Genomic DNA, 14098 nt, shown 5'->3' on the forward strand with positions numbered 1-14098 from the left:
GGGAGGGAAGAAATTTGCAATGTAAACACTGTTTGTGCGGGACCCCACTTTGCAATTGGATTGCCGGGATCAGCCCCTCTCGCGCTGTTTCCCAGAAAGAGGAGGGGAGGGGGAACCTTCCTCTCCTCCCCCCCATTCTTTCCCTTCCCTCCCAGCATATCACTCTCTCACCCCTTCCCGCGCTACCCCAAATCCCGCCCCCAGACGTTGCCCCTCTTCCTTCTCCTCCTCCTCGCAAGTCTGCTTCTGTTGTGGAAATGTGGGGTGTGAGCCCCCTCCTAAACTGCCTGCATTTCCCGCAAGTGGAGCTTCTGGGCCGAATTGCTGCTCTGCTCCATAGCTCTAGGGGCGCGCGTTTCGGAAAGGGGAGGGAGGAGGCAGGGAAACCCCTCGCCCGGTGGATGTTGCAGGAAAGGAAAGGAGAATCGGGAGGGAGGACAAAGAGGTAAAGGGATCGCGGGGGGAGGGGGGGGGAGAAAAGGACCCAGAGACCCCGCCAGCTCCCCCAAGCGCCTTCCGTGGGCCCCGTCGGCAGGGTCTGGATCCCTGCACGTGTGCTGCGAAGGGGGCTTTCCTTCGCCCCTTAGGCGCCTTCGCAGGGGCGGATATGGGGCCCCCACCCTGGGAGTCCCCACGAGGGCCTCCTTGACCCGTTTCCCCCACGTAGGCATCCCCGGGGCGCTGTGGGGTTCGCGGGAAGAGAGTCAGGCCTTGAAAGGGTTAACGGGCGCTACAGACGCCTGGATAGAGACCCCACCCCCGTCCCTCCCCATCTCGTCTTGGGCTGGCCCCTCCGGATGGAAAGATGGGGCGCGCATGGCGAGGGTTGGGCCGGGCCAAGGGGGCCTCTGGATGCAGGGGAGACGCTGGGAGAGAGGCAGGGGGTCGAGGAAGTGGGGGGGGGGGAGGGGAGCATCCCAGCAGCATTGGGGGGGGGGGAGAGCTAGGAAGACCAGCCTTTGGGGAGACCGCTCCATTGTGGCTTCCTTGAGGAATCTCCGGAGGGGCCACCTTGGCTTCTCCCTCCCACCCAGGAATGGGCCACCCCTTCAAGGTGACCAGAGAGGGATCCCTGGAAAGTGGGGGGTCGTGTCCCCCCACCCCTTCCTTCCTGCAAGCTCCATCCTCTTCCCACCCCATAAGCCCCTGCCCTGTCCAGACCCAGCGGTTCTGCCCAGTCCAACCATTGGTCCCCTGGAGAGAAGAGGAAATCCAGAGGGGAAGAGGGGAGGGGGGAGGCCTTCTCAGAAGCGGCTCTTGGTTTCCACAATCCCACCCAGGAAGCAGCCAGAAGCCTTTCCCTCTCTCTCAGGCTTCCATCTTTATTGTCTTTTCCACTGAGGGTGAGGATAATGTACACCTCTCATCAGAAACAGGGGTGCAGAGTCCATGGATTGGCTCTCAGGATTGATATGGAAGTTGCACCTCAAAAGCATTTCTGTTCCTCTTATTCTTTTTAGGCAATGTCAGAGTGACTGACAAGCTGAGATACAATCCTTCAGCATCCGATGATAGCAATTGCATGAATCTTCCCAGTCAAAGGACCCATTTTCATGATAGACAGTGCCTGTGGCTGGAGGCTCTACACACAGGGTGTGCCTATACAGGCCAAAGACTGCCAGTATTAGCACAGGTGAGGTGTGTGACCCCCCCCTCCAAATTGACAGACTGTGTGTGAATGAGAGTTTGTGGGTGGGATTATATTTTACAGCAACCCTGTGATTTTCTCCACCCATAACATTTCGTGAGCTGATATTGCAGTACGAATTCCAAAATAACTTTAAAAAATCACAAGATGATGATGATGATAATAAAATAATAAAAATAAAATTTTATTTATACCCCCACCCTCCCCAGCCGTGCTCAGGGGCATGATAAGAATAATTGCAGTATTTATAATTGCAGTATTTATAGCCTGTCCATCTGGTTGGGTTTCCCCAGCCACTCCGGGGAGCTTAAAGTAGATAAAAAAGTAAAACATCAAACATTAAAAACATCCCAATGCAGCTGTCTTCTAAATGTCAGAGAGTTGCCCATTTCCTTGCCCTCTGAAGGGAGGGCATTCCATAGGGCAGGAGGCCCTCTGCCTGGTTCCCTGGAACTTCACTTCTGTTTTTTTTTTTTTTAATAAATTTTTATTGGTTTTCCATAAAACAAAACAAAAACATAAACATAAACAAACAAAAACACGACTTCCCCATACCACCCCTTTTCTGCATTCTTGTTTCAAGATTTTTCAGCAACCCTCTGATCATAACTTAAATATATTTCATATATTTAACTTCAGTTAGTTATTAATGCAACTGTAGTTCTTTATCTCTTATAACTCTGAGCCCCTAATTTTCCAAATTACAGCAGTTTTTAAGATAAACTTTAAATTTATTCCAATCTTCATCCACCGCCTCTTTCCCCCGGTCTCGAATTCTGCCAGTCATCTCTGCCAGTCCCATATAGTCGATCACCTTCGTCTGCCATTCTTCCAACGTGGGTAAATCTTGCGTCTTCCAATACTTTGCTAGAAGAATTCTTGCTGCTGTAGTGGCGTACATAAAAAATGTCCTATCCTTCTTTGGCACCATTTGGCCCACCATACCCAAGAGAAAGGCCTCTGGTTTTTTAACAAACGTTCTCTTCAGAACTTTTTTTATTTCATTATAGATCATTTCCCAGAAAGCCTTAATCTTCGGGCAGGTCCACCAAAGGTGATAGAAGGTTCCCTCCGTTTCACTACACTTCCAACACTTGTTATTGGGCAAGTGATAGATCTTTGCTAACTTAGCAGGAGTCATGTACCACCTGTAGATCATTTTCATAATGTTTTCTTTTAAGGCATTACATGCCGTGAATTTAACACCAGTGGTCCATAACTGCTCCCAGTCAGCAAGTTCAATGTCATGCCCAATATCCTGTGCCCATTTAATCATATTAGATTTCACCATTTCATCTTGAGTATTCCATTTCAACAGCAAGTTGTACATTCTTGACAAATTTTTAGTATTGGGTTCTAACAGTTCTGTTTCTAATTTTGACTTTTCCACTTGGAAGCCTTTCTTTCTGTCCTGCTTGAATACTTCATTTATCTGTCGATAATGTAACCAATCTCTCACCTTAAACTTCAGTTTCTCAAAACTCTGCAATTTTACATTTTCACCATCTTGTTCTATAATTTCACAATATTTAGGCCAATTAGAATCCATATTCAATTTTTTCACCTCTTTTGCTTCCATTGGTGACAGCCACCTGGGGGTTCTACTTTCAAACAAGTCTTTATACTTAATCCAAACATTATACAGAGCTTTCCTCACGATATGGTTCTTAAAACCTTTATGCAATTTTACCTTGTCATACCATATATATGCATGCCAACCAAATCTGTTATCAAATCCTTCCAAATCCAAAATGTCTGTATTCTTGAGGAGCAGCCAATCTTTCAACCAGCAAAACGCTGCTGATTCGTAGTAGAGTCTTAAGTCCGGCAGGGCAAAACCCCCTCTATCTTTCGCATCTGTTAATGTCTTAAATTTTATCCTTGGCTTTTTGCCCTGCCAGACAAATTTCGATATGTCTTTCTGCCACCTCTTGAAACAGTCCATCTTATCTATTATTTGTAATGTCTGAAACAGAAATAACATTCTAGGCAATACATTCATTTTGATAACAGCAATTCTGCCTAACAAGGAAAGTTTCAGCCTTGACCATATGTCTAAATCTTTCTTAACTTCTGTCCAACATTTATCATAATTGTCTTTAAAAAGATTCACATTTTTCGATGTCAAATTTACCCCCAGGTACTTCACTTTTTTTGCTACCTCCAAACCTGTTTCATTCTGGAATGTCTCTTTTTCTTCATTTGTTAAGTTTTTTCCCAAGACTTTAGTTTTTTGTTTGTTCAACTTAAATCCTGCAACTTGACCAAATATCTCGATCAGTTCTAAAACTCTTTTTGTGCTAGTGATTGGCTGTTGCAAAGTCAAAACTAGGTCATCTGCAAATGCCCTTAATTTATACTCTCTCACTCCGACCTGAATTCCTTTAACCAACTGGTCCTTTCTAATCATGTTTAACAAAACCTCCAGAACCAGTATAAAAAGTAGGGGAGAAATAGGGCATCCCTGTCGTGTTCCTTTCTCTATAGCTATCTCTTCTGTTACCACATTATTTACAATTAGCTTTGCCTTCTGCTCAGAATAAATTGCACCTATACCGTTTTCAAAACCTTGGCCCACCCCCATCCCTTGGAGATTCTTTTTCATAAAACTCCAACTAATATTGTCAAAGGCTTTCTCCGCGTCCACATGGAACTTCACTTCTGGCAGCAATGGAACCAGCAGAAGACTCTCGGAGGAGGACCTCCCTTTCCGGACTGAGCGATGTTGGTGGAGACGCTCCTTCAGGTCTACGGCGCTGAGGCTGTTTATGGCTTTAGATTGCAGATCTTGCTCCTCCATAGGGATCTCCAGAGCAAGTTTGAGATATAATTAGCAGAGTAGCAAAAAATGCTCAGAGGCAGCAAAAAATTAATTCAGCTGAGAAATCTATTACAGTTGTACCTCTGGTTGTGAACGGGATCTGTTCCGGAGGCCAGTTCGCAACATGAGCAGAACGCAACCCACGTCTGTGGGTCGCGATTCGCTGCTTCTGCGAATGCGTGTGATGTCATTTTGCACGTCGGCACATGCGCAATTGGCAAAACCCAGAAGTAACTGGGATGCCACAGGACACAACCTGAAAATGCACAACCTGAACAAACATAACATGAGGTATGACTGTACTGAAGACAAATAAGCATAACAGGATCCAAAAAATAGCAAACATGTAACTCACAGTAAAACCCTGACTTAGCATGCCAAAACAGCACTCAAGTAAGAAACAGACAAGCAGAGTAGAGTAATATCAGAATAGGAAGTGGGAGCAGGCGCATTTCAATACTGTAATTTATATACAATTCAATGTCAGAGTAACCTGGGGACTATATAACAAGCCTCCAGGTGGACGTGCCCCATCTGCCCTTCTCAGTGGGCTCCCTTCCCTTTCCTCTGCAGGATGGGCAGAATCTGCCTTCTAGACTGTGGGATTCACTGTTGTTCTCCTCCTCTCCATCCACCAGGGCCTGCCTTCACCGGCAGCAGAATTCCCCAACCCACCAAGGATTTGAGACCCATCAGCTTTCCTCACCTGGCTTAGCTGGCCGGTTGAAGCCATTGCTTGAACCCCTGTTGCATGCTGACAGCTTCTGGAAGCCACAGGTGAGAGTTGACTGCAGGGTCAATGGTAGATAGATTACCCCATAAGGTGCATGACATGTTCCCCACCAAAGGAACTACTCCTCCCCTAATACCCCATGACATCTAGATGCAGGTAGGATAGCCGTGTTGGTCTGACACAGTTGGAATAAAAAATTAAAAAATAGTCCAGTAGCACCTTAGAGACCAACTAAGATTGTCCTGAGTATAAGCTTTCGTGTGTATGCACACTTCTTCAGATACAGTGACACAGATGTCACCAGACCCTTGTATATCGTGGGAGGGTAGGGTGGGGTTTTTCTCAGAAGGGTACTCCTACTACCATCTCCCACTACCCATCACTATATGAAGAAGCGTTCATGCACACGAAAGCTTATACCTAGAACAAACTTAGTTGGTCCCTAAGGTGCTACTGGACTATTTTTTTACTTTTTTACTTCAATTGTGTCAGACCAATACGGGTACCAACCATTAAGTACAGTTATCTCCTTGCCTTGAATATCCTGCTTTTCAGTGCCAGATAAGGATAGTCCTGTGTCAGAAGACAAGCAGAGGATCAGACAGCACATCATCATTATAAAGAACCATTGGGGTGGGCGTCTGGAATTCCCATGTGCCATCTGCTTTCTCTTCTACTTCTCCTGCTCTCTCCATGCAATGTGAGGCATGTAGACAGAGGTCCATCTCCAAGAACAGGAGCTTCCCTGAGCACCCATTCAGCTGATTCCAAGCACCAAGCCTTGTCACTAGTTCTCTGACTGCCCAGACCACAGTCCCTGGAAGAGATGAAGGCCTGGGTCTACCAAATTGGTCCATATGGACCTCCTGAGGTCAGTGGGACTGTGCAGGTAATTCATGAAGATCTAGAAGGGGAAACGGGGGCAACCACTCGATTTGAAGGGCAGTCTCAGAGGACAACGGTATACCAAGATCATACTGTGTTATTAAAGATGATTTAGGATTATGAAAGGTTGCTGATGCATTACTACCATTTGACATCATACCATTTTCATTTCCTAAAAATTGGGAACATGGGGAGGACATGGGAGAATGTAGGAGATGTTGAAATAAGAGAAGGTGCTAATGGCAGTTGATGTGTCCTTTCCCCCCCTGTGTTTTCTTTCCTGAAACCCAAACAGGATTTCCTTTCTGCCCACTCTGAAAAAGGTGATGGAGAAGACAGAATTGCAGGGGACAGGGCACCTTTTGTTTCATTAGGAATAGCCATTAAAATGTGTGAAATGTGGAATATGCTTCACTGAATGAGCACACATTGTTCACAACAACGAACACAAAAAGGAAAGAACCCATTTAAAGGTATGGAGTGCGGAAAGAGCTTCTCTTTCAATGCAAAACTTAGAACACACCAGCGGACTCACACAGAGAGAAAACGTTTTACGTGCAGGGAGCGTGGGAAGAACTTCAGTCAGAGTGGAAACCTTAAATTGCTCAAACGGACTCACACAGGGGGGAAACCATTTAAATGCATGGAGTGTGGAAACGTCTTCAGTCACAGTGGACACCTGAGAAGACATCAACGTACTCACACAGGGGAGAAACCATTTCAATGTATGGAGTGTGAAAAGAGCTTTAGTGATAGTGGAATCCTTAGAAGACATCAACGGACTCACACAGGGGAGAAACCATTTAAATGTACGGAGTGTGGAATGAGCTTCAGTCAGAGTGGAAATCTTGGAAGACATCTATGGACTCACACAGAGGAAAAACCATTTACATGTATGGCGTGTGGAAAGCTCTTTAGTGATAGTGAAAGCCTTAGACAACATCAATGGACTCACACAGAGGAGAAACCATTTAAATGCATGGACTGTGGAAAGAGTTTTAGTAATAGTGTAAGACTTAGAAGACATCAGTGGACTCACAAAGAGGAGAAACCATTTAAATGTACAGAGTGTGAAAAGAGCTTTAGTGATAGTGGAAGCCTTAGAAGACATCAATGGACTCATACTGGGGAGAAACCATATAAATGTATGGAGTGTGAAAAGAGCTTTAGTGATAGTGGAAGTCTTAGACAACATCAACGGACTCACACTGGGGAGAAACCATTTAAATGCATGGAGTGTGGAAAGAGCTTCAGTCAGAGTGGAGACCTTAACAATCATCAACGGACTCACACAGGGGAGAAACCATATAAATGTATGGAGTGTGGAATGAGCTTCAGTAAGAGTGGATACCTCAATATACATCAACGGACTCACACAGGGGAGAAACCATTTAAATGCATGGAGTGTGAAAAGAGCTTCAGTCAGAGTGGACACCTCAATATACATCAACGGACTCACACAGGGGAGAAACCATTTAAATGTATGGAGTGTGGAATGAGCTTCAGTCAGAGTGGACAACTCAATATACATCAACGGACTCATACAGGGGAGAAACCATTTAAATGTACAGAGTGTGAAAAGAGCTTTAGTGATGGAGGATGGCTCAGGAAACATCAACGGACTCACACAGGGGAGAAACCATTTCAATGTATGGAGTGTGAAAAGAGCTTTAGTGATAGTGGAAGTCTTAGACAACATCAACGGACTCACACAGGGGAGAAACCATATAAATGCGTGGAGTGTGGAAAAAGCTTCAGGCAGACTGCACACCTTAGAAGACATCAACAGACTCATACAGGGGTGAAACCTTTTAAATGTATGGAGTGTGGAAAGAGCTTCCGTTGTAATACAAGCCTTAGATCACATCAACGGACTCACACAGGGGAGAAACCATTTAAATGTATGGAGTGTGGAAAGTGCTTCAGCTATAGCGGAAACCTGAGAGGACATCAGCAGTCTCACATTGGTGAGAAACTATTTAAATGTATGGAATGAGGAAGGAGATTTGGTGATAATGGAAAGCTTAGAACACATCAACGGACACAAACAGGGGAGAAACCATTTCAGTGTATGGAGTGCAGAAAGGTCTTCAGTCAGAATGGATATCTGTATTTACACCAACGGACTCACACAGTGGGGAAACCATTTCAATGTATGGATTGTGAAAAGAATTTTAGTAATAGTGGATGCCTTAGGAACCATCAACAGAGTCACACAGGGGAGAAACCATTTCAATGTATGACATGTGGAAAGGGCTTTAGTTGCACATCAACCCATCAACGGACTCACATGGGAGAAAACATTTAAAGGTATGGTGTACAGTAAATGCTTCAGTCAGAATGGAAATCTGAGAAAACATCAGCCGACACACAGGGGAGAAACTATTTAAATGTATGGACTGTAGATGGAGTTTCAGTCTGAGTGGAAACCTTGATTTATGTCACCATACTCAAACAAGGTTATGCTTAAAATGCTACAAGGCAGGCTCAAGCAGTATGTGGACCGAGAACCCCCAGAAGTGCAAGCTGGATTTAGAAGAGGCAGTGGAACCAGAGACCAAATTGCAAACATGCGCTGGATTATGGAGAAGGCTAGAGAGTTCCAGAAAGACATCTATTTCTGCTTCATTGACTATGCAAAAGCCTTTGACTGTGTCAACCACAGCAAACTATGGCAAGTTCTTAGAGAAATGGGAGTGCCTGATCACCTCATCTGTCTCCTAAGAAATCTCTATGTGGGACAAAAACTACAGCTAGAACTGGATATGGAACAACTGATTGGTTCAAAATTGGAAAAGAAGTACGACAAGGCTGTAAATTGTCTCCCTGGTTATTTAACTTATATGCAGAATTCATCATGCGAAAGGCTGGGCTGGATGAATCCCTAGCCGGAATTAAGATTGCCGGAAGAAATATCAACAACCTCAGATATGCAGATGACACAACCTTGATGGCAGAAAGTGAGGAGGAATTAAGGAACCTTTTAAGGAGGGTGAAAGGGGAGAGCGCAAAATATGGTCTGAAGCTCAACATCAAAAAAGCAAAGATCATAGGCACTGGTCCCATCACCTCCTGGCAAATAGAAGGGGAAGAAATGGAGGCAGTGAGAGATTTTTCTTTCTTGGGCTCCATGATCACTACAGATGGTGACATCAGCCACAAAATTAAAAGACGCCTGCTTCTTGGGAGAAAAGCAATGACAAACCTAGACAGCATCTTAAAAAGCAGAGACATCACCTTGCCAACAAAGGTCCATATAGTTAAAGCTATGGTTTTCCCAGTAGTGATATATGGAAGTGGGAGCTGGACCATAAAGAAGGCTGATCACCAAAGAATGGATGCTTTTGAATTCTGGCACTGGAGGAGACTCTGTAGAGTCCCATGGACTGCAAGAAGATCAAACCTCTCCATTCTGAAGGAAATCAGTCCTGAGTGCTCACTGGAAGGACAGATCCTGAAGCTGAGGCGCCATTACTTTGGCCACCTCATGAGAAGAGAAGACTCCCTGGAAAAGACCATGATGTTGGGAAAGAGGGAGGGCACAAGGGGACGACAGAGGACGAGATGGTGGGACAGTGTACGCAAAGCTACCAGCATGAGTTTGACCAAACTGTGGGAGGCAGTGAAAGACAGGAGTGCCTGGCGTGCTCTGAAGCTCAACATCAAAACCCATGAAGAGTCGGACACGGCTAAATGACTAAACAACAACAACAACAACTCACACAAAAGACAAACCATATAAATATCAGGAAAGTAGATAGAGCTTCACTCTTAGTGAAAGTTCAGAATCAACAGACTCATGGACAGGAAGAACTTTAAGAGTTGAAACCCTTCAAACCATCAACAAACTCAGAGGGGAGAAGCAGTTTAAATGAAAAAGACTGCAAAAAGTGCTTTATTTATAATGGAGTGATTAAGGAACATCCCGGGACTCTCACATGGGAGAACCCATTTAGATGTATGTAGTGTGGGACATCTTCCTCTCAGAGTCCACTCTCAGCAATGAACTCAGCAGGAAATCATTCCTAAAAGCATGAGGTATGTTTGATGTTCTGGGTTTTTTAATGTAAAACTATAATAATGAAATAATGAAGGGAACAACTCACAATCATGAGTATAATTTTAGATGAAAGTACCTTTGGTTTTTGCACCAAACTCTGTCACCCCCCCCCCCCACGCATGATCTCCAAGCACTGCTTCTTCACCAGAACGTCATCGCTGCCTCCTGCGCATTCTGAACCCCATAGCTCCTGCTCTTTTTGGGGTTTGAGGAAGATAGCATTTTTCCATAGTCCCGGAAGTTTTGATTCAATCATGCTACTCGGGAGTTTTCCTACCAGAGGACCACAGTGCTGTGGCTGCTGTTGTTGTCATGGACTGGCTGGGTGAAAGGGGGGGAGGCACCAGCTGGGGGACCCACAAGGGAAGAAGGCTCAGAGCCCAGGAACTGGTGGTGGGATGGCAATGAGCAGAAAGAGGGAGAAAAGGGAGCAGAGTGGGAGGGGAGGAAACAGGGTTTGGTGAGCAGGAAGAGTCTGGGGCAGAGAGCAGTTCAGGCTCAGAGGGAGGAGAGGAGGGGGCCTGGAGACCCAGAGGAGGCCGGCTGCTGAAGCATCCAGGGAGACCCCCCTCCTGCTGTGACCAGCACATGCCTTTGCGTCTGGCGGTTAGAAGTCTTGGAATGTGGGGATCCCATTTTTCAACCAAAACCAAAACCCGCTAGCCTTTTCCCAGGTCTTTTCTGACCTGACAGTCGTTCGTCTTCTCTACGAAGGACTCTACAAAGCCCTTCTCCCTCTTTATCCTATGGGGTCCCAGCAACCTTTTCTGCCTCTTACACTCTAGGGAAAAGAGTCCCTTTCCATTGGACGCCTGGCAGCCCAGTGCCCAATCCGGCTGCTCCAGAGAGAACGGAAAGGACCTGTAAACGCCCTTGCACTCTGACGCGCACCAGTCACTTCCTTCTGGATCTTGGTGCTGCCGGTGCAGCTGCATTTACGAGAAAAAGAGAAGTTGGAAACTGAGCCCAAGTCCCCTGCTATGCAAACTGGCCACTTGGACCAGCCTTGGGGCGTCTTCCTTGGGAAAAAGGAAAAGTTTCAGATCTCAGGTTCCCCGACAGGAAATGAGAGCTGTGATTGGCGTTCTCCTCTTGCAGTTAATTGCCTCTCTAATTGCAGAACCCCAAGTCTCCCGTTCTCCCCTCCCCCTCCTAGCTACCTCTTGCCAGGAAGGCTGGGAGTGAAGACCGTAAGCAAAAGAGACAGCAAAGGATGAGAATCTGGGTTGCTGGGTGTTTCAGAGAATCCCGCCCACAATCTTCTCCATTCCTAGACTCACGTCCGCATGTGCTGCTCCTGGCCACCCTGGGGTCTTTTGCTAGATTAATTTATGGCCGGCCTAGGGCTGAAAATAAACTACCAAAAAAACTAAATTACTGACAAAAAACCTCACAATGGAAGGGGAAATAAGAACTTTAAAAAAAGGCCTGGAAATTTAAAAAAAAGGTTAAATACCTAGGAATCTGGATTTCAAATAAAAGTTTAAATTTATATGAGGATAATTATAGTAAGTATGGAAAGAATTTTTTTAAAAAAATATGGAAACCTCTACCAAACTCCATCTCTCACTCTGGGGAAGAGTCTCGGTTGTGAAAATGAATATCCTCCCCAAAATGATTTTCTTATTCCAAACAATACCCATTTTAGGAGAAATGAATTGTTCTAAGGAGTGGAAAATGGAAATATCTAGATTTATATGGAGTGGAAAGAAACAGAGAATTGAACACCAGTTATTAACAGATCAAAAGGAGAGAGGAGGTTTTGCGTTGCCAGATTTGGAATTCTACCATGCGGCGGCAGGATTGGTTTGGATAAAAGACTGGATTACACTAAAAGATACGGACCTCTTAGACTTGGAAGGCCACGAGAATCGGTCTGGATGGCACGCTTCTTTAATATACGGAAAGGTGAAGGTCCACAGGGGATTTTTGAGCCATGTGATAAGAAAATTGTGATATAAAATCTGGAATAAATATAAAGGACTACTTGAGCCAAAAATACCCTTGTGGACATCACCAAGAGAAGCCATATACTCATGTCAGAATACTTACAACTAGCAAAACTGACGGGAAGAGTTAGAGGAGTACTGAACCAGAAAATATTTGGAGAAGGGAGAATATTTAAGGATTATATAAGATCATATTGTACCAACCACACCATATTAGCAGCACTTGAGTGATACTTGTAAACACAACAAATAGTGTTTGTGGAGTAGACTGGAACAATATTAAAGAATATAAAACTGTGGGGGGAAACAACGGCAGTATAAACAGTACCATGAGAATGATTGAAAGTCTCATTTTGTCAGAAGTCTTTTTTATTTAATTAGGAAGATTAAGTTTTTTCATGCACATAAATCTGCTTTTTCTGCTTTCCTTTTTCTGTATTTTCTTTCCTTTTTTCTTAATTGTTGTTTCTTAATTGTCTTTTTTGCAGTATGAGATTGTAAATTCTTTGTATATGTGTGTACATAGTTTAAATCAATAAAGATTATGTTAAAAATAAATCAATTTGTGGCCGGCCTGATGAAGCGTTGCTTTCTCTGGTTAGCCCCGCTGGAACTCCACTTCTTTCCAGACACTGGGGTGGTCTGGACTGGTGGCTCCTCCTGGCAAATGGCCTGGTGTGCGCTGGATCACCAGTCCTTCCGTGCCCCCAGAATTCGTCCAACCGAAGGTCCCATCTGGGGTGCCATCTGTTGTAAACAAAAGCTGCCCTTCTTCCCTTATGGGGGACAGAAGAGCCCTTTATAGAGTCCCTTGTAGGTTCTCCATCGGTAGGAAAAAACAACAGAGGCAACCAGAGAATATTGAGAGGCAAAGCAGCTAGTAAGCCTGATCTTGATTGATCTGTTGCAACAGGGTGCTCCCCTAACACGCAGGAAAGGAGGAGGACCCAGAACAAAGGTGTGCCTGCCTTTATATAGACATTTTAAATTCCCTGCCCTGGAGCTCCAGACCACCCCTCCATACATCATACATACATCACAGAAGGGGTGTAACCCCAGACCACCCCCCAGAAACATCATACCTACATCACAAAAAAGGTGGTCTACAACAGAAATTTGAATGTTGTCATTTTTCCTGTCTGCCAGGTTATCTGATAATGCCTTATCTGATTCCCTTTACTGGTAGTCTGGCCATTCCTTTGAGATGGTGATTTCCCAATTCCTGAGACAATGGGAAGGTTCCCTCACCCGCTCCCTCCTTGCAGAGTAAACATTTGGTCAGTTTGGGAGTCAAAATGGTTTCAGGGCGGTCTTCCTGTGCTGCTCCAGACATGTGGTTGACATATCTATGTATGCACTTGGTTGGTAAATTTATGAACATTTATTATATATATAAGACCTTAATTTTTTTATTACATGATTCATCCAGACCAGCCTTTCACATGATGAATTCTGCATTTATGTTAAATAAGCAGGAAGACAATATACAGCCTTGTCATACTCCTTTCCCAATTTTGAACCAATCAGTTGTTCCATATCCAGTTCTAACTGTAGCTTCTTGTCCCACAAAGAGATTTCTCAGGAGACAGATGAGGTGATCAGGCACTCCCATTTCTTTAAGAACGTGCCATAGTTTGCTGTGGTCAACACAGTCAAAGGCTTTTGCATAGTCAATGAAGCAGAAGTAGATGTCTTTCTGGAACTCTCTAGCTTTCTCCATAATCCAGCGCATGTTTGCAATTTGGTCTCTGCCTCTTCTAAATTTGGTTCCTCTGCCTCTTCAAAATCCAGCTTGCACTTCTGGGAGTTCTCAGTCCACATACTGCTTGAGCCTTCCTTGTAGAATTTTAAGCATAACCTTGCTAGCGTGTGAAATGAGTGCAATTGTACAGTAGGTAGAGCATTCTTTGGCACTGCCCTTCTTTGGGATTGGGATTCATGTGTTGCAATCATTCAGTTTGTACAAACACGACACTCACACACGACATAGGCAACACTTCTG

At 44.8% G+C, this 14098-nt stretch overlaps 1 protein-coding gene across 1 annotated transcript; it reads left to right on the forward strand.

The window, feature by feature from the left end:
* The first annotated feature begins 214 nt into the window (after positions 1–214).
* On the forward strand, positions 215–12654 carry LOC144329030 (uncharacterized). Its single transcript, XM_077935456.1, is given in 4 exon segments — positions 215–445; positions 1461–1633; positions 5108–5246; positions 5758–12654. A coding segment is annotated over 1 exon segment (1890 nt). The 5' UTR covers positions 215–445; positions 1461–1633; positions 5108–5246; positions 5758–6505; the 3' UTR covers positions 8396–12654.
* The last annotated feature ends 1444 nt before the right edge of the window (positions 12655–14098 follow it).

This window comes from Podarcis muralis, chromosome 10, assembly GCF_964188315.1.
Source record: "Podarcis muralis chromosome 10, rPodMur119.hap1.1, whole genome shotgun sequence".
Taxonomy (NCBI): domain Eukaryota; kingdom Metazoa; phylum Chordata; class Lepidosauria; order Squamata; family Lacertidae; genus Podarcis; species Podarcis muralis.